The sequence below is a fragment of the Ranitomeya imitator genome, chromosome 3 (genome assembly GCF_032444005.1).
Source record: "Ranitomeya imitator isolate aRanImi1 chromosome 3, aRanImi1.pri, whole genome shotgun sequence".
NCBI lineage: Eukaryota > Metazoa > Chordata > Amphibia > Anura > Dendrobatidae > Ranitomeya > Ranitomeya imitator.
In genome coordinates, this window is record NC_091284.1 from 433,357,600 (window position 1) to 433,379,573 (window position 21,974).

The 21,974-nt window shown below is 42.9% G+C and overlaps 1 protein-coding gene across 1 annotated transcript in view; it reads right to left on the reverse strand.

Annotated features, from left to right (window-relative positions):
• The window catches only part of SSC4D (scavenger receptor cysteine rich family member with 4 domains), a 253,266-nt gene extending 233,956 nt beyond the window's left edge, over positions 1–19,310 (reverse strand). The window contains exon 1 of the mRNA XM_069759824.1: positions 19,196–19,310. Within this exon, the coding sequence (XP_069615925.1) occupies positions 19,196–19,310 (115 nt within the window). The remainder of the gene's footprint in view (positions 1–19,195) is intronic.
• Positions 19,311–21,974: the final 2,664 nt, after the last annotated feature.

Genomic DNA, 21,974 nt, shown 5'->3' on the forward strand with positions numbered 1-21,974 from the left:
GATGTATGGTCACAAGCCATCAAAACAAGAAGAACTGCTTAAGTTTTTGTACCAGGAGTGTCATAAGGTCACCCAAAAGCAGTGTGAAAGACTGGTGGAAAGCATGCCAAGACGCATGAAAGCTGTGATTAAAAAACATGGTTATCCCACAAAATATTGATTTCTAAACTCTTCCTGAGTTTTGAACATTTCTCATTTTCGGAAAATAAATACAAAATGTATTGCTTGGAAATTCAGAGACATGTTGTCAATAGTTTATAGAATAAAAGAGCAATTTACATTTTACTAAAAAATATACCTATAAAGACAAAAATCAGACAAACTGAAAATTTTGCAGTGGTCTCTTAATTTTTGCCAGAGCTGTATATCTGTATATGCTGTTGCTACGTAACTTGAACCTGCTACAGAGAACAGTCAGCAAATTGGTGAGATCAAACCATTTTTTTAATTGAGCACTGGTTGTAGCACTGGCACCTTATTCATGTGCATGTTGTATTTTGTGTTGTGTCACCAATGTTTACGCCCAAAGTTAATTTTATCTTGGTTTAAATAAAAGTTACATTTTATACATAGGGAATCTCTCCAAGTTATATTCCTACTATCCCTGAAACCCTGAAAGTAGAATAAATGGTGAGTTCTAAAACAGTACACTGCTGATTTTGAATCCCAGCCACCAGTCCACATTTTACCAGCTAAATCCTTAGTGCTAATTGTGTGCTCCTGCCACCAGACCACATTTCAGCATATCAATCCTTTGTACTAATTGTGTGGTCCAGCCACCAGTCCACATTTCAGCATGTAATTCCTTTGTGCTAATTGTGTGGTCCAGCTACCAGTCCATATTTCAGCATCTAACTCCTTTGTGGTAATTGTGTGGTCCAGCCACCAGTCCAAATTTCAGCATATAAATCCTTTGTGCTGATTGTGTGGTCCAGCCACCAGCCCACTTTTCAGCATCTAAATCCTTTGTGCTAATTGTGTGGTCCAGCCACCAGTCCACATTTCAGCATATAAATCTTTTGTGCTAATTCTGTGGTCCAGCCACACTATGTCAGCAAATGAATACTGATTGTTAGTTTAGTGACGGGTGCCTGGCAGGTCTAGGCCTAGGGTAGTGAAATAGCTGGTGAAAAGAGGGGAAAAGTACATCCATAATGAGCGGGAAAAAGCAAGTTTGTGGTGGAAGGGGGAGTAAGCGTGTTGTTTGAGGTGTAGTAGGGTAGTTTGTAATGTTACTGAAAGCGCTAAAGAACAAACACTGGCTCATCGTATCCAAAGACAACTGACAACTTCTGTTATTGGATGGGCTACTTGACTCCCTTTCTTTGGCAGCCACACAGTGGTATGCCTTGTAGATGAAAGGCAAAAAGAGCATGTGCTCCAGTAGATGGCAAGCTCTCCATCAGGATCACCTTCACACCCGGGAGTTAATGTCTGGTGAAGAGAGTCTGGATTCTACCCAGACCCTACTTCATCTGGCCCCATTCCAACTGAAAAAAATGTGGGGCATCAGTGCAGATATTGTCCTCCTCTTGAGTCTGGGAATCTTTGGAGCAGACCTCGAATGATCATGGAATAGAATGTGCGAACAGCTCTGCAGACTCGCCCATCTGTGATTCCCCCAGTCAGTTGGGCGGTTGGAGAGTTGTGATGTGGGGGGAAACAAGGGTATTTGGGTTGCCACCTCTGAGGACTGTACTGTCTGTGATGTTAAGGTGGAGGAAAAGGAGGAAAGTCAACTTGATGAGACTCAGATACCTGAGGTGCACGCGTACTGTACTGTCAGGGCAGGAAGATGAGGATAGTGACTCTCAGGGCAAGGAGTGGGAGAACAGAGAAGATGATGAGGTTGTAGATCCCACTTAGTGTGAATCCAGAGGCACGTAGCTAAGTAGCTCAGCAGAGGATGTGAAGCAGGAAAAAGATAAGAAGGTTACATTGCAGCTTCCTGCACAGATATGGAATAATGAAACCACAACTAGCACTGAATCCTCAGCCACAACTCTTCCTGTGGACCTCTCCTTTTGTTCTTGAAATTCAATTGAAATTAAAAAATCCTATAAAACAGCAGTGGTCATGGGTCTGCAATTTGTAGGGGTGGCTAGGGTTTCCTAGCCTAGGCCTTTTTGAGACTGCAAAGGGTGGCCCAATTCTCGTCATCTGCAAACTTTGTAAAAAATTACTCAGTAGAGGCAAATAACGCCACAATTTTACTACTGCATGCATCAACAGACACATCATCAATCAGCATGTGTTAGTCTGGGAGTCTCACTACACTAAAATGCGGTCTAGTGGGCATCGCCAACCACTGGCCGCCCCATCAGCCACATCTACTGCTTCATCCTCCTCCATCACCATGGCAAGTGTTCTCACAGAGGTCTCCATTTGTTTAACCACTACAGTCAGGGTGAGTGAGAGCCTGTCAACTGTTACGTAAGTGGATATGCCTGCCATTCTTAACTGATCTCAGACACCGAGCACACCACATCTTTCTCAATCCACCATAACATCTCCTCCTGCACCTCACCCACAGTCCAGCAATTTGTCATGTACACCTTACTCCAACCTCTCTCAATACAGCAGCCAGCCCTTGGTTCCCCAGTTGTGGAAGCATAAAAGATTTTTTCATCCTACAGATGCCAAAGCTAACAGCTTGAACTTCACGATCTCTAATTTGTTGGCCACGGAAATGCTGCCTTTCCACCTGGTGGATACAGATGGTTTCTGAAAGCTGATGGCTGTCGCAGTCCCCCAGTACCAGTTGCCTTCGTTACTCTTCTAAGAAAGCTGTGCCTGCGCTACACCAGCATGTTGCAGATAACATCACCTATTCCTTGAAAAAATCTTTGTCTGACAAGGTGCATTTCACCACTGACAGCTGGTCAAGCAAGCATGGCCAGTGGCATTACATCTTACTGACTGGGCACTGGATGACTTTGGTGGCTGTGAGTACAGGCGGGAAAGGGGCTGCTCCACAAGTCTTGAAATCCCTAAGGCCTGCGGGACAAATCTCTGTACCTAACACTTCCTCCACTGCTTCTGCCTCCTCCACCTCCTCTAGGGCCTCCACCTGCGCCCTCAACCTTTCCATTAATCAGACACGCATTCCAACAGTGCAGAGAGAATCCCTCACTTATCTACTGCGCAGCCAGGGCTCACTGCAATCAGACAGTGTTTAAATTATTATGCCTTGGATATTGCAGTTACACAGCTCAAGAGTTGTGGACAGCTCTCCAGGCTGAGCTTGAGCAATGGCTCTCTCCACTGAACCTGCAGCCAGGGATGGCCATGTGTGACAATGGTGCAAACCTGGTGGTGACCCTACATTGGGGCAACCTCACACAGGTGCCTTGCATGGCTCACGTCCTCAACCGCTGCAGATATTTCTCTGCCACCATCCCAGCCTGGACGCACTGCTGCAGAAAGCACAGTTGCTGTGTGTTCACTTCCGCCATTCGCACCCCGTGGTTTATCGACTTGCATTGCTACAGAGGTAATTCAGACTGCTGGTTAACTGGTTGATATGCGATGTGCCCAAATGGTGGAATTCCACCCTGCACATGTTGCAGCAAGTGGGCAGCAGCAAGTCATTTTGCATAACTTGGGCCAACACAGTACGGATGTAATGCAAATCACGCTTGCGGAGTGAGCACAAATAAAGGACCTCTGCACAGTTTTTAAATGGCTACTAAGATATTTATTGCTGATGATGCCATCATCAGCATCACTATTCCGGTCATCTACATGCTGGAGAACCTTTTTAATAGTCTGCGGGAGAAGGTGGTGGTCCCAGAGGAAGAGGAGAAAGAAGAGGAGGATACGGAAGGGATAACAATATCCTTAAGTTCCGGAAAGTCGTTGAATAGGTGGGTGCCATGGGGGGTGCTTTACAGCATTTGAGAGGGACTCATTGTACCAGACAAACTGTTAGTGAAGTGGCAGGAGCCAAGGGACAAATGGAGGAGGATGTGGAGGAAGAGTTGATGGGTGGGTAACAGGAAGGAGATGAAGAGGATAATGATCCCTGCTTTGTTGTCTGTGATTGGCGGAAGGGGACGGAAAAAGCTACCTTGAGTGTTACCCCGCTACCCACACACCATGGACTTGGACCTCATGGAAGCGCCCAACACATAAGTGCCTTCTTGCTGCACTATCTGCAAGATGATGCCCGTATTGTTAGGATTATAAATAGTGCTGACTACTGGGTTGCCACTCTGTTAGATCCACGGTACAAGAGTAAATTTTGCCAGATGCTTCTACCCCTGGAAAGGGACATGCGCATGCTGGACTATCGAAACACACTTGGAGACAATCTTAAGAGTGGTTTTTCCCAAGAGAGAAGTGAGACCCACAGTGTGCATCGCAGTTCTAGACTTCCAACCCTGGGAACATCGAGTTGTCAATGCAACAACATTAGCAGCAGCAGTGTAAGTGGCAGAAGCAATTTCTGTGAGTTGCTTCACACATTTCGATGCCATTAGTGGGGGTTGAACCCTTTTTCATTTTGGTCCTCAAAAATGGAAGAGTAGCCTTAGCTCACCAGTGACACCTGGGAAATTTTGTCATGCCTGGCAGCCAGCGTTCTCTCAGAATGTGTCTTCAGCACTGCTGGTGGTGTCCTGATGAATAAGCATATCCATGTGTCCCGTGAAAGTGTAGACCGCCTAACTTTCATCACAATAAACAATTCATGGCTCTCCAATGACTTTTGCACCCCAGTCACAGACTTGGCAGATTAGGCAATGGTGTAGTTTTCAGTGTGCTGCAGTGATCTCGCATTATTGCAGTCTGTAACACCTTTGTCGTGGCTGCTGTTGCTACTGCTGCTGATATTACTAACAAGCCACAATTGGTTATGCCACAATCAGAAGGTGTGCCCACTGCTGTTACTTTTACAATTTGCCTTTTTCTAAAGCACATAATATTCTAATATGCTTCCTCCTGAATCACAACAAGTCATTTTTTTGCTAAATGGAGGATCTTATTTGGGTCTCCAACTGGTGGGTTGCCTGTAGTGAAAGGGGTCTCAGTGCATCATTATTGTATTTCTACTCTGGGGAAATTGATGCCACTTTAATGTTGTGTGCCTATATTTTTTTAATGTTGGGAGACTCCAGGTTGGGTCTCCATTTGGTGGGTTGCCTGTAGTGGAAGGGGTCTCAGAGCACAAGGCCTAGTCATGTCACTCAGCCACCTCTTACTGATCAATTTGTAAGCTAGAAATGTTGGGCCAGGCCCTGTCCCATCCATCTATGCTGCACCATTATAACATTTCTACTGTGGGTCAATTGATGCCACTTTCCTGTTGCTTGTCCCTAATATTTGGAAATGTTTTGACTCCAAGTTGGGTCTAATTCATGTGTGTTGCCAAAATTTAGCAGGGCTCCCTGCACAACAAGCCGACACCGATACCTCACCCACCTCTTAATTTCAACTTAATTTAAAAGCTGTAAATACTGGCACAGACCCTGACTCATGCATGCCCCATGCCTGACTGCTGCGTCATTATAAAATTTCTACTGTGGGTCAATTGATGCCACATTTCCTGGTGTCTACCCCTAATTTTTGGAAATGTTTGAACTTCAAATTGGGTCGCCTTCATGTGTATTGCCTGTAGCAGTAGGGATCCCAAACTGACAAGCCAGCCTTTACTGTCAGTAAACTACCTGTGCTACTATCCTTAAATGTTTCTAACTGTAGCAATTATAGTGTAACACTCAGGAACCTCTTGGCTTGAGACAATGAGTAAACTGAACAGAAGTCCGGTAACAAGTATGCATTTATACAAATAAACGCAGGTGCAGCAAGTGAGCAACAGTTCAAGATAACACAGCAAACAGAGATAGTGAAGTAGTTCATATGCAGCAATGCTGCAGGCAAAGTCTCTTGAGCGAGGCACACACTAGGGAAAGCCATTCAGAAGACACAGTTCACAACAAGGCTGGCAGTCTCCGAATAAGAGTCCCGAAAACCATGCAGGGCTGTGAGTCTCTTAGGAAGTCCACAACAGTCACAAATATTGCCACTGCACACCAAGTAGGTTAGCTGAAGTAGGCCGAGCTTACGTGTCCTAAGCATGCAGGTGGAGACATGCAGATGCGGTTGCTGCAAGATGCGGTTTCTGCAAGGACTGAATCGGATCTATTGGAAATGAGCAGTCTCTTGCAGCACAGAGTCAGGGATTCAAGCAGAATACACAAGCATGGACTGGAAGGCTAATCAGGGTTATAAAGACAGGGAAGGAGGATCACATGAGCTGAAGCGAGGCAGCAGAAGCCATCTTGAAAAAGGGTAATAAAGCACCACAGATGAACAGAGAATCCAGAGTCCTGACACTAACAGTAGTAGTCTACAAAGCTGATATTTGTACCACCTGAGTGTGGCTGAGCAGAAAAGCATTTTGAGCTGTTGCAAGAGGTATCAGGGCTCCCAGCACAGCAGGCCTACACGGGTCCCTCACCCACCTCATCTACTGTAGATCAATTGATGCCACTTTTACTGGTGTCTGCCCCTAATTTTTGGAAATGTTTGTACTCCAAGTTGGGTCTCCTTTATGTGTGTTGCCTGAATTTGGCAGGGCTCTCAGAGCACCAGGCCTACACCTGTCACCCATCCACCTGTTACTAATCAATATTTAAGCTAGAGATGCTGGTCCAAGCCCTGTCCCAGATCCTGTTCCATGCATCCATGCTGCACAAATATATTATTTGTACTCTGGGTCAATTGATGCCACTTTCTCTGGTGTCTGCCCCTAATTTGAGCTGTTTCGGCAGCTTTTGGGCCTCCTTGAAAGTGTCGTCTAAGGGTTGAGCTTTGCCTCCCATTGGATTCAATAGGGTTTGGATAAGTTTGGTGAACTGTTCAGCAAACTGTTCAGTGAACGTTGGCAAGTTTGCAGATCCCAGCTGAACCTAACCTTAAGGGTATGTGCACACGTTGCGGATTCTCTGCGGATCCGCAGCGTTTTTTGCAGTGCAGAAACGCTGCAGATTCGCAATTGATTTACAGTACAATGTAAACCAATGAGAAAAAAAAATGCTGTGCACACTTTGCGCAAAATCCGCTGCGGAAACGCTGCGGTTTAAAAGAAGTAGCATGTCACTTCTTTTTTGTGAATCTGCAGTGTTTTTGTACCCATTCCATTATAGAAAACCGCAGGGGTAAAAAGCAGCAAATCCGCAAGAAAACCGCAGCAAAAACGCACAAAAATGCTGCGGAACCGCACAAAAAACGCGACAAATCCGCAGGTGCGTTTTCTGCCAGGAGAAGCAGAATCTGCACCAGAAATTCCTAAGCCTAATCCGCAACGTGTGCACATAGCCTAAAAGATTCACTCATCTCTAGTCACAATTACTAAAAATCAAAAGCTTTTTCAATCAAAAACATTTTAGCTGGCCAAGTTACAGATGTGCTCAAAAGTTTACATACCCCATCAGAATTTTTGCTTTCTTGGCCTTTTTTGAGAGAATATGAATGATAACACCAAAACTTTTTCTCCACTCATGGTTAGTGGTTGGGTGAAGCCATTTATTGTCAAACTACTGTGTTTTCTCTTTTTAAATCATAATGGCAACCCAAAACATCCAAATGACCCTTATCAAAAGATTACATACACTGGTGAATTAGGCCTGATGATGAGTCGCCTGCCAGGGCAATGGGGTACTCGGTACCGGGTCCGGTGTTCACAGGGGGATGTCACAATGGTGACCCGGTTCGTGGCCCTGGGCGCCCATGTAAAAAGGGAAAAGTCTTTAAAGGGATTTAGTGAATAGAGCTTATGTTTGTGACGTCTTCTGTGGTATTTGGTCAGTGGGGACCGATGCTGGGGTGATGTTATGGCAGCTAGATGGTATAACTTCCCACAGGTGAAGTATATCCCCAGGACTCCCAGTGTGTAGAGGAAAGATGGTGAATGGCACAGTAAAGAACGAGGACACAGGTTTGCAGTCTCTTTACCTGGTTTACTGAATTTTCAGGCAGCCACAGTCCAGGGTACCAGATCACAGGGCAGGCAGGGTCCAGCCGGCTTGGAAGCAAATCCAGAGTCCCCTTTACCAGGTAGGAGTTGAAAGCCTTCGTTAAAGCGCGGTGGTGTTGTAGTCCTTTACTGCCTATGGCTTCACATAAAGTCCTCACAGTTGTTCTCTCTGTCCCCCTTATAGGATAGGACATAACCAGTATGACTGGTGACTTGAGCCTTTTTACATGGACTCTAGCATGCCCCGGGCTCTATAGGTGTCACCGTGTCTCCTGGGTATTAAGGCAGACAGGTAACTTGCAGATCAGCTGTCCTGCCAGTCTCTTATGTAAGTCGTAGAGTCCTTACAACCTCGGTGATCCGGCTACCGGTTATCTGTGCCTCAGAGGGAGGCAGCCTGCTTTTAGCTGGTCTCCCCTGATATCTTTCCCCTGTGCTTCGCTCTCCTTCATGCTCACTCAACGATGTTCTGCTGTCGGTATAATCTCTGTCTAGGAGCTTCAGCACTTTTCTGGCTGAACGGCCCCTCCAGTCCTATAGACTGCTCTCTTCTGTCTCTCTGACAATCTAATCTCTCTTTCCCTCCAAAACCACAATATATATAGGGGAGTCACCTATGAAATAGGATCAAAAGCTCCCCCTTGTGGCCTGGAGTGTGAACATGTTGTGTGTGGTGGTTACCTGATAACAGTTATCCTTCATCGCTTCCAAACGTAACATCACTCTCCCCGTGAGAAAAGCGATGCTACTGTGATGACCAGGACCCTGGGGCGCCACAATGACATGCACAGAAGTTGACACAAATAGGTTTGAATGGCTACTAAAGGTAACATCCTCACCTGTGACCTGTGACAAATGCCAGGAAAATTGTTCTGGATGCAGAGAAAAACCCACAAATAACATCAGCTGAAATACTGGACTCTGAAAACTAGCGGTATGGCTGTTTCAAGATGCGCAATAAAGGAGGCAGTTGAAGAAAAATGGTCTGTTTGGTGTTTTCATTCATATTCTCAGAAAAAAGGCCAAGAAAGCAAAAATTCTACTGGGGTATGTAAACTTTTGAGCACAACTGTACATGTCAACATAGTACCCTTTTTTGATATCACAGTCCTAATTGTTGCATCGATTGAACTTGTGAGGTTTTGGATAGTTTCTGCTTGAATTTCTTTGCAGAATATCAGAATAGCCTCCCAAAGCTGCTATTTTGATATGAACTGCCTCCCACCACCTTCATAAATCTTTTGTTTGAGGATACTCCAAAGTTTCTAAAGAGGGTTAAGGTCAATAGAGTATAGTGTGCACCCCATGAATATCTCTCTTTTATGAAAGCCGGGCACGACCGCAGATAGAATATGATGGGCACAGTGAAGATGAGAGAGCGGGCACAGAATGGCGGCTGGGAACAAAGATCACCCTCAATGAAAGCGGGCTGTCTGGAGAAGAGACTGCAAAGGCTAAAAGGGAGGCTTCGAGCCAGCAAAGTGGGGAGAAGACACATGGTTTCCTGAGTCACCAATAACGGACATTACACATAACCAGACATACCTACAGCCCTATGCGGACTTTGGAGACGCTGATGGCAGGGACAAGGGAGGCTCAAGGAGCACCAGCTGTGACAGTAGAGGCAGGAGAAAGAGGCGAGGTGCTAGTCACAGGAAATCTGAAATTCAGCAGGCACACCACTGCTCCATTGATTATGGGCGACTGGCTAATGAGATGGCGACTCATTTGGCGGAGGAATTCAAGAGCACCATAGATTCTGCTATCCAAAGTGCTCTGTTCAAGCTAGAAGCAAAGTTTGAGAGACATGATCATAAGATAAAGGAGGCTGAACAAAGGATATAAAACGCTGAGGATACATTAATCTAATTAAACAAACAGATAAGGGACTTGACGGCTGTCTGATGACATGCGCAATAAGGTTAACGACCTGAAAAACAACTCTAGGCTAAATAACCTGAGGATAGTCAGACTTACGGAGTCTGTGTCGCCGTGGCAGCTAGGTGGCTTATGCGAACTTGAGCTGCCACAAGCACTAGGCCTGAAGTACAATTGTATAGTGGAGAGATCCCACAGAGTAGGCCCATTGAGAGATCAAGCTGGCCCCAGAGAGAATTCCAAGGGCAGGGACCAAACACCGATACCCCACGCCAGGCAGGTCATCGTCAAATACCGTTTGTGTGGCAGCCAGAATAAGGGAAGTCAAGCAAATGATTGTATAGGAACTTTATCTTTTTGTGGGGATTCAGGTTCAGGTTGTTATTGAGGAGGGAGGGAGAAGGGGAAGAGGAGAAAAAGTTAAGTTGGGAACCGGATAGACTCTATCAAAACCGATTATAATTTAGTGAGGTTGCCTAGAGGGAGAAATTTTATAATGGTTAAAATTATTTCATTCAACGTCAAGGGTCTGAGGTCGCCGGGAGAAAGGTCCATGGTTTTAAGACATTTAAAGAGGTTGGGGGTAGATGTGGCTCTCTTACAGGAAACGCACCTACTGAAAGAGGATTATTTTAGAATGAACAAGTATTGGGTAGGAAAAGTATTTGGCTCACCAGCTGAGGGTAGGAAAGCAGGTAGCTTTATTTTGATAAACAGGTGCTTTAATCACTCGGTGCTGTTAGAGGAGCATGATTCTGAAGGGAGGTGGCAGCACCTAGTGATCGTGGGCCCCTCTGGAAGATTTAAAAGAACACAGGAGTAAAAACCAGGTATATATATAGAATAAATAACTACTATATAGATAGTTTGCCCATAAATAAGTATCAATAATAAACCTGGCCACCACCTGTGTCAAAAAAGTATAGTGGAACCACTAGAAGAGCAAAAGAAGCATTCACCGAATATGAATCAGACCAAAAAGGAAAAGGATGACAGGTAATATTGAAATATATTACTTTTATTATTGTGTAGCAACAGCCAGAAATCAATAAAATATAAGAATAAAAATACTATGTATATGTATAATTTATATCAAAGAAAATTTTCTTACGTGCACATAAAAAACATATAAGTATATAACACTATAGGCAGGTCACAAAGTATATATGAATATGTGAGCTGGATACCCCAGTAAGTAAAAGAATTGTATCTAAGTATAAAAGCCGAGATCATATGTAATCAATATGTAATATCAATGGCCGGTGAGCTTGTGGATACAAGATAACATTCAAAGGGGAGCGGACATCCTGTGGAGGCTCCCGTCATTCCTGACCAGGGATGAAAACTTTCAAAGGATACTGAAAGAGTGGTGGGAGGATTTGAAGGCGACACATGAAGAACATGAGCAAAATCCATTGCTGTATTGGGAGACGGCTAAGGTGGTCCTGCAGTGTCGTCTGTTGAGGTACACTGCCACACTCAAAAAAAGAAGGAACGAACAATACACAAAGGCAAGTGAACTTTTAATGGTGGCATACACGGGGTTCCTGGTGGATCACTCTGCTTCAGCAAAAAAGAGGTGGTTGGAGGCTAAGACTAGCTTTGACTCGTGGGCGTACAAAAAGGAGCAATTGCTCCGAACACAGAAAGTGGCTCTCCATAGATTTGGGAACAAGGCAGGGAAGTTACTGGCCAATCTGGCTATAGGACGGAGGCAAATTACTTTAATCCCAAGTTTGAACAAAAATGGTGGGGGCCTGACTTCTGATCCCAGGGAGATAAATAAGATTTTAGGGGAATTCTACAGAGAGCTTTATCGGGTGACACAGAATGCTGGGGGGTGAGGAATGGTTAAGGGAAGCAAAGATGCCTTGTTTCTTGGACCAAGAGCTAGAGTTCCTGAATGCTGAGATCTCAGTGGATGAGGTGAAAACAGCCATCAAAGGATTTGGCAATGGTAAAGCAGTGGGCCCCGACGGATTCAGTGGTGAGTTCCATAAAGCTCTAAAAGACCAGATCTGTCCCACGCTAACGCCCATGTTTAATAAGATGATGGGGAGAGGGAATCTCCAATCATGCTAACACAGCATATATAAGGCTGGTGCCAAAGGGGGATAAAAATTTGGGGGAATCTTCCAGCTAGCGACCAATTTCACTTATCAGCCAAGACCTGAGGCTGAACTCTAAAATCTTGGCAGATAGGTTGGCTGTGGTTCTACCTAGAGTAATTTCATCACACCAGTCGGGTTTTATTAAAGGCCGTTCTGTAGTATCCAATCTTAGAATGGCCATGTTGATCATGCCTGCGGTTAATTATGACCAGGAGGATCAAACAGAGTGCCCAGCTTTAGTCACTTTGGATGTTGAGAATGTGATGCTGAGCATTCGATAATGTGGATTGGTCATGGCTGGATGGCAGGATACGCAGGTACATGCAGATGCTCTATTCGAATCCTTAAGTGAGGGTGTGTGTTGTGAATTCTGCTCTTGGGTTCCCTCCAGTGGTTGTAGGTGGGAATGCAGTTGTCTCTGAGTCACAGTCCTGGCCAGGTGTATCTGCTGATTGCAGTTCAGACTGGGATATTTAGGTGTGCAGGATTCATTAGTCCTTGCAGTTGTCAGTGTTTCTTCTGAAGTGTTGGATCACTTTCTGGCTTCTTCTGCTCAGCTGTCAATTCAGCAAAGATAAGTGTCTGGTTTTTGTTTCTGTGGCACACATGCAGTGTGCTTATATTCTGTGCTATTCATTTGTTTTTCTCTTGTCCAGCTTAGACTGTGTCAGTGTTTTCTCGGTCTTGTTGGATTCTCTGGAGATGCAGATATACGCTCCACATCTTTAGTTAAATGGTGGAGTTTTTATATTTTCTGCTGTGGATATTTTTTGAAGGATTTTAAATACTGACCGCTTAGTATCCTGTCCTATCCTTTCCTATTTAGCTAGTGTGTGCCTCATTTGCTTAATCCTGTTTTCTGCCTACGTGTGTCTTTTCCTCTACTACTCACAGTCAATATTTGTGGGGGGCTGCCTATCCTTTGGGGTTCTGCTCTGAGGCAAGGTAGAAATTCCTATTTCCATCTATAGGGGTATTTAGTCCTCCGGCTGTGTCGAGGTGTCTAGGTTTTGTTAGGCACACCCCACGGCTACTTCTAGTTGCAGTGATAAGATCAGGGTTTGCGGTCAGTATAGTTACCACCTACTCCAGTGAAAGTTTTCATGCTGCTCCAAGGTCACCTGATCATAACAGGTGTGCACTCCTGGATTCTTATTGGATATATTCCCTTTGAGGAAGGGTACACGTCAGGGATGCCCGTTGTCACCTCTGCTATTTAACATGGCCATTGAACACTTGTCGAGAATACTCAGTAATGGAGATAGCCATGAAGGAATAAAAATAGGGGCTAAAATGATGAGGTCTGCATAGTTTGCGGATGACATTGTGTTATTTATGCGTAATCCATATAAGGATTTAGCCCAGACACTGAATCTCATAGAAAGGTTTGGGGAGTTTGTGGGCTTCAGGCTCAACAAGAAAAAATGTGAGCTGCTGTTCCTGAAGGGAGCTGATCGGACTATATACCATAACCAACACTTTGAGGTATAGAGAATTCCAATAGCAAAATATTCGACTGCCCACTTATCTCAAAAATTGAATCACTATTAAGAGGCTGGAGTGGTTTGCCATTGTCGCTGCTGGCTAGGGGCCACCTGATAATAATGATGAGTTTTCCGGGGCTGTTGTATCCCCTTCAGATGATTCCCCTGCTGCTTAAACATGGCAAGATTTCTAGGCTGAATAGTGCTTATACAAAGTTTCTTTGGAGGGGGAAAAAAATCTAGGATAAAGTTGAGCACACTCATGTCTTCTATGGAAGGAGGAGGGATCAGGGGGTACAATCTTTCTTGTTTAGCTAGACATCTGATTGATTGGTTGCGCGGGACTAGCCGACACTCGAACGTTAGTTTGGAGAGTGAGTTCTGCAAACTTTGAGACCTAGCTTCAGTGTTACATTCCCCCTTTTCTTGTTTGAGTCGATGACGTGTAGGGGTACAACAGTGTCCTGGAAGGCGATACGATAAAACTGGGACTATTATGGAAGGTATCCAAATATCTTAATCCCAGGGCTCACCCGAACTTCTAAGTAGGAAGGGAAAACAGATTGTTTAAAGCATGGCAGGAGAAGGGTGATCTGAGAATGAAAGACTTGATGCATGTGAATGAAAGGAGATGGATGAACGAAGTAGAGGTGGTCGAGAAGTTTGATCTTCACAAATTTCAGAGTTTGCAATATTCACAATTAAAAACATTCATAATGAGAGAACTGCGGGATGTCTCCAAAGAGCTACAGAAGAATGAATTTGATGATTTGATGGAGTGCGGCCTTCCCAGTTTAAATGTGTCAAAGATTTATGGTATCTTGAGAGAATGGCTAAGGCTACTTTCACACTAGAGTCGGCCCGACGTACCGACGGACAGTGTGTTAAATGTAGCACAACGTGGGCAGCGGATGCAGTTTTACAACGCATCCGCTGCCCATTACGATGAGCAGGGATGAGTGGGCAGAGTTTCGGCCATGCATGTGCGGTCGAAAATAGCGGTCACGACACACAAAAAAACATTACATTGAACATTTTTTTGTGCGTCGCGTCTGCCAAAAACACGACGCATCCGTCGCACGACGGATGAGATGTGTGGCCATACGTCGCAATGCATCGCTAATGCAAGTCAATAGAGAAAAATGCATCCTGCGGGCAACTTTGCAGGATGCGTTTTTTCTCCAAAATGACGCATTGCGACGTACGCCAAAACGACGCTAGACATGCACAAAAGCATGGGCAAGACAGATGGGAGATATGGACGCTATGGACAAGATTATACAGGTTTGCTTGTGTTTGCTAACAAAGAATATTATTAATGAGAAATGGAGGGAGACTCAGTTCAGAATTATACATAGGACGATTTATGGCTTCAATCTTCCACAACACTCAGGTAGTTCAGCAACATCCAGAAATGCCCGAAATGTGGGTCAGATCACACGGATATGTTTCACGGTTTGTGGGGATGCAGTGTCATACAAAGGTTCTGGAAATCAGTATGTCACTTTAGCCAAGGGATTGGGGGAGAAGACTGGGAGCTTGATCCAATGTCTTGGATCTTTCATTATGTTGCACAGGGGGATAGCGGGGGAGAGAGAAGTCACTCCTACATGATATATTCTAGGAAAGAAATGTATACTAAGACATTGGATTACAGCAGAGATTCCGACCGTAAGTGAGTAATTGTATAATATTAAACAGTTGTTGCATTTAGAAAAACTGGAAGCTGAAAGGGATAAAACAAAACCAACAGAGAAGTTTTTCAATAAGTGAAGGAAATTTATTGAGTGGAAGTGCTCCCGGGATGAAGGCAAGGTGGTGCTATTCGGTTTTGGGACATGGTGAAGAATAGGATGGGTTTTCTGGGATGTTCTAACAGTTGTTCATTTGTATGGGAATGTGACTGTGTTGATTTTGTTAATGTTTTGATTTAGGAAAATAAATAAAAAGGATTTGTTAAAAAAAAAAATGATGGCAGCGAATGGTAAATTTTTGAAATTGCTAGGTGCAGCAAATATCTAAATATTTGATACAAACTTGATAATCAAATCAATTTAACCACCTTTAGGTAATGTCTTTGCAACCCAAACATTGAGAATGGAATCACAATGCAAATATCAAAATGGGCCCATTATAGTGCAAATTTTCTGTTTGGTTTACCTTCCAAGATATTTCCATGACTATTGGGGCAAATACTAATAGCACCTAGTACAAGCTTCGTGTACTCCAAATACAAGCTACTGACATATAGATTTGTCATGTGTACAAACCATACTATTGTAATCATATCTACAGTATTTTTTAAAATCAATTTTATGGGTGGACAACTTATTTCTGCATTACCAGGTATTGCCCCTGGCTCTACAAGACAAGATCATCATCTATTTTTATATTGTGAACTAGGTGCTAGATAGGACCTCTTTGAATATGTGCCAAGCAAAGGATTATTCCAACAGCCATTCTAAAAAACAGTCTAGTCTCAGCTATTTGCTGTGCTCTGTTGACTAACCTGTAGGCTTCCTGAACCTGCTATTACATGACTTTGGCTCTTTAGTTTATCGTCTAATCGTCTGTCTCTGGTTTCCAGTCTTGGCAGCCAATTCAGAATTTCTCCAATACTTTGCTTGACATTTTCTCAGCATCTCTCTAAGTTGAAAGAATTCCTGATTTTTCCATTCTGTTATATGATGCTCAGTGAGCTATGTCTAGTACATATTTGTAAATCCTGAGATATTGTATCCAATTCATTTGACCAATTATCTGTCTCTCAGTCAACTTACAAAGTTTTGATAGTTACCTTCATTCTTAGGCTAGGGTCACATTGCATTAGCAGCAGCCCGGTCAGCACATACGCTAACGGGCTGCTGCTAATGCAAGTGCCGGCGCTACATCACGCTAGCGCAGATGGAGCTTCTGCTAGCGCCATCTGCGCTAGCAGTGACGGACCCGGAAACGCTGCAGCCAGCGTCTCGGGTCCGTCACTCAATGACGGCGCATCACTAGCGCACGCCCATTGTTGGCGTGCGCCAGGCGATGCGTCCGGCATTGCATTCAATGGCAGCGTTAACGGAGTACGTTACACCACATTATGCCGCGGTGTAACGTACTCCGTTTAACATTGCCCCTGAACGCAATGTGAACCAAGCCTTAGAGTCATAATGTACTGATATATTTCATTTATACAGTCAAGTATATAGCATATAGCTCCCATCAAAGGGGTGGACACAGATAGAAGAGGGACCTTGTGGTAGAGCAAAATATGGGCCCTTTTCAGCCCAATAATGTATCAATGACAAAAGCAGATCACTACTTGGGAATTGGAAGTGGACTCCGTTATCTCTTGGGCCCATATACAACTGCACAGGTCACACCAATGTTATATTTGCCCATATCCTATTATATTAAAATCCTTTCTTTAAAATTTTGTATTTCTATTGCCTCCAATTCCAAAAAGAAAAATAGCTGAAAAGGGCTGTCAGGACGATGATGGAGCAGAAGCAACAAGCAACTTTTCCTTAGACTAGTTACATACAGGTTTAGGGTGCTGAGCCGAATCTCTACCAAAAGGATCTTAATCATTAACAAGTACCACTGAATTTCACAGACAACAATGGTGAAACAGGAGAAAACAATGTCTACACTGAACAATTTTCTTCATTGATGAAGGTGAGACAAATAATATATAATATTGTAAGTAACAATACAGTATATTTGAATCAAACATTGTAATCAGAAACTTTCTCCTCTGAAAACACAAATTTCTTTAAAAATGAAACATGCATATTATACATATTTGTGAATATATCAAGCATAGAAGAGGTTTCTCAACCACAACCTTGCCAGGAGTTTCAGCTTTCTAAAAGTTAAACTGGGTATCCATCCTTACTGATGGTTTCAAAACTCAAGATTGAGGGGTTTTTTAATATAGAGATTGGACCTTTTTTCTATTTTTTTTAAAAACATGGTATTAAAAAAAGATTAACATACCTGAATTATAAACTCAAGTGCTGACTGTAGACAGCTAGCTTGTTCTCCTTTAAATCTATATTTATTGGAACTTTATATTAAAAAAAATCTGATCTAAAACTGCTATAAAGAGAAAAGCATCAAGACAGAATTTCGGCTCTAAAAATGTTCTTTATAAAAAGTTGTGACTTATTTTAAGCCATATAGTTTGTTTTAACACTGTGTTTTGATCATAGTTGAATATGGGGTTTTATGATGTTTTATAAAGTCTTTGGTACATATCTGTATTTTCTTTTTTTGTCTTCCTATCTTTGTTTGATATCACGTTTTATTGCTCTAAAACAAATCCCACTGATTGATTAGTTCTGCAGTTTTTTGACCAATTTGACAGCAATTACATAATATACTGATTTATTATCTAGAAGATGGCTAGAGCAGCTAGATAATTTTTAGTTCAAGATACGCAGAAGAAAATCGTAATTAGTCTTGTGCATTACATCCTGTAGGAACATTGACTAATAGTAGATAAAAGTGAAAGAAACTCCATTAATTAATACCCATTGCCACAGATGAGTCTGAGGCATAAAATCATAAATAACTGTTATTACCATATAAATACAGTTTAACGTCAGCATTTTTTCAATGGACAAAGTCACAGAAATGTAAATCATGTAGCAACTAAATTAGTTTGTAAATTTCTGCTTCTAGTATTAGTTGTTGCCAACTTGTCAATGTACATATTACCAATACATCATCATAACTGTTCTCTCTCTGCTCTGCACTCTTAAAATGAACTTATCAGCAGGATTTACACCCATAAGCTAACATCAAAGCGCTATTTGCCTTTTAATGTTGATTCCTATCACCCCCATTGTATTCATGCAAAGTTCCCTACAGTTTTGGTAAATTCACTTTTTAATATTTGGTACCACAAAATATAATTATTTGAAACAGTCCAAAAGGTTCATTCTAAGTGATTAAAAGTTTAGACCATTCTGTTGATGTCATACTAAACAAAGACTTGAATGATGTCTCATTGGGCCACAAATACTGATCATTTCAGAGGTTTGTCACAGCAATTTCCTGTGATCTTAGGGACATGTGAGCTCCGGAGGACCTTGCCATCATATCGTCATGCCTTTGGGGGCATGATAATGGCAAAATAGACTCAACTTTTCCTCTCTAAGCTCATACCTCTTGCACTAATTTTGGTAATTATAATTTGTGATGCTTAGTAATGAGCGAGTGTACTCGTTACTCGAGTTTTCCGAGCATGCTCAGGTGTTCTCCGAGCATTTTGGGCGTTCTCGTAAATTATGTTTTCTTAACAAACATGCGATCCCTGAATGTGTTCAGGTTGTCTAGCAGCCGCAAATCATGCGGCTGCAGGGACTCAAACATAATCTACGAGCACGCCCAAAATACATGGTGTAACGAGTACACTCGCTCATCAGGTGATCTCCAGTTGGCAGATATTTGGGGGGGTAAACATTGAAGTTCAAAAAAGCCTGATTTTTGAGTCTCAAGGAAGACAATCTGCCACATGAGGTGTCTATCAGCAGTTTATTCATCTCTCAGCAATCAGAACACATGCACATTTGGTCAATTGTACCCATGTATGGGGGTTCAGCTGACAGCTACTGAAAATTTTTGATCAGCGTTAAAGGACGAGCTTAGAGGGAACCTTGATCATCACTTATATTTTTCACATGTACAGTAAACTTGACGCAAAAAGTTTCAGATGCAATTTAAATAGATTTGAAACATGAACTCCATACCTGATGGACTGACAAGAAGAAGGAAAACAACAGCTGGAACAATGTGAGCAGTCAGCATCCAGAGAGTTGGTCTTAATATTCGATGTTCAGCTAAGTGGTATGGACTTTCTTTCATTTCTCTAGTCATATTATAGCACCAATAATCATTTAACCCCTAAATTCTGGGAGGAGTCCCAAAACCTAAAGAAAAATAATTGTATATAAAGGGTTTATTTAGGTTTCCTGCCTTTAAAATTAGACTAATCAATTTTTCCACTTGCAAACAAATATATAAAAAATACATTTTTCATGAAATATGTAGTAAGTATTGTAGTAGTAATACAGAATTGTATGGTAATGTTGTAAAATTGTGCAAAAAGATCAAGAGCTCTGGGAACTTCCTACTACCTACCAGCTTCTGACACATGTCTTCTGATTAGTAGGCCCGGCACTATTTAAAAGTGGCACTGGGGCTACCAGCGGGTAGGAGGAGGTTCTCAAGACTCTGTTACAGCTGACAGACTACCAAAGTGGCTGCTGGACCAGGGTTCTGCCAATATTTCTGCTTAACTCTATAATATAGCCCTTACAACCATTGTTATTATGAAATAATACTGTAATACAACTGACAACTGACATTATAGTATAAATTATCGTCACATTGAAAACTATTCCCATCGTTATCACCGTTTACAATTTAATACAAATTTTCCATTGTATAATTCTAGAAAATTGGACATGGTTGTATGCTGTTTTAGTATTTTATACTGATAAATCATTATAATCATTATAATGATGCTCATGCATTCAGGGTGAATCAGTATCAAGGAGGAATCCCTTCTCCAGCCTCCTGACCAAGCAGGACATGTTACCTCCCTCCTCCTTAAATCCCTCTCCCTTTAGCTCCTCCAATGCATTGTGTATTGCTGTTACTGTCATCAGGTGCAACAGTATAAAGAAGCCAGTGTGGAACCAGGGCCTTTCCGTGTTCCAAGAGAAACTATCATGTTGACAGGGAGAAATATCTAAGTCTGTGCTTCACTCTTTTCTGATCCTGCACTGCTGGATCTAAAGGTGTAACTTGAAGCTTCTCAGCACCAGTACAAAATCTGTAACAGAAAGTCCAACCTACCATGTACAAATTTATAATACTGGTGTCTTTCTGTGTCCTAAAAAGAAGAATGAACCAACTATTATCAAACAGCTGAGACACATTTTAAGACATCAGACTTGCTTGTGTTTTGTCCTCAGAGTACCGACATGTGATGTAATAGTATGAAACATATTGGATGCTGGTGTATCAAGAAACACCATACCCAGCAGATGTCGACTGTGTAACACAGTCAACATCTTCCTGTGTCACCAAGAATATGCGATTTTACAATTTAAATGCCACTGTCAGTGACAGTGGCATTAAAATAGAGCAATTTCCAATTCGCGTGCTCCGGGTCCCATTGACCACACTGTGATCCCATTGACCACACTGATCACAAATCACATTTTTTTACAATTTTTTTTAATGAATTAAATAATAGAAAAACTATATAAGTTTCCCCACACTAATTCTGACTTGGATAATCCCATTTGCCAGGTGATTTCTAACTGCACAATGAACACCATAAAAATGACGTTCTTCCCCCCTCAAAAAAATAAGAATACAATGTCGGATAGGCCATCAATTTACTGCACTTGGATTTCTTTTCTTTATTTACCAGTACAATTATTGGGAAAAATAGATAAGGGCATCCAAAAGTACAATGATTGAATGACAGAAAGGTATAGAGGCCCTCTTGATACATAAAAAGACACAGGTGGGAGCCCTGTTAGTAAATTTGCATTGAAGTTATGCATATAGCTTAAAAGAAAAACATTTATCAATCCCAAAGGATTGCATCCAATCCTACAATCCTATCCCTTGCACCAAATATCAGTTGTAAGACTTGTAGAATTGGAGTACATCTTAATTTTTAAACTATATGTAATCAAAAAAATCATTTTCATTACAAATATGTGTCAAATGAAAATAATATACTCCAGGCTGCACAAAATGGTAAAATCTCTTTTCCTTTTTTTCAGTAGAGACATCCTTGCTGTAATTGTAAGGAGGAAGACCATCATGTGGGACCGGAACTGCTGAGGCTGCATCCCATGTTGCCTGGGGGAAAGAATAGGGGACAGGACAGGCCCTATGACTCAGGAAGAGGGGGAGTGGCTAAGCCGGGCAGTGAGGAGAAAGCGTGCGAAGAAAGTGTGAGTTCCGCACCGGCAGTGAGAGCGGAGGCAGGTGTGCGGTGTGCTCCACAGTGAGAGAGGCACCAGTGCTCCAGCAGAGCTTCAGCGGACGCTCCGGTGAGACAATGTGTGCAGAGCACTGTGTGCCTGGCTGTGCAGAATGCGGTGCTCACGCGGAGGAGCGGGGCCCGGGTGTAGGATACTGAGGTGTGTTCCCCAAGACTAATAGAAACGTAGCAGCACCCGTGTTGGTCAGAGTACTCCGAGCGAGAGTTGGTTGGGAAAAGCTTCCAGCCGTAGAGCACAGATCTGGGACTGCTGTGTGAGAGACTTACTGGTATCGGTGGACGCACAGAGCAGCGCAAACTGAGCAGAGCCGTGCAGAACAGCCATTTAGGTGATGGCAGCTGCTCAGAGAGAGACACGTGCGCTCCGTGACTGTGAGTACAGCGCACGTGCTGCATAGAGAAAGCCAAGTACTGGACAGACATTTGCGGGCCTACCATGCCAGTTGACACTTGCCAGTCCACGTTGGACTCTGTCAGTGCTGCGACCCTGTTTGCTTTGG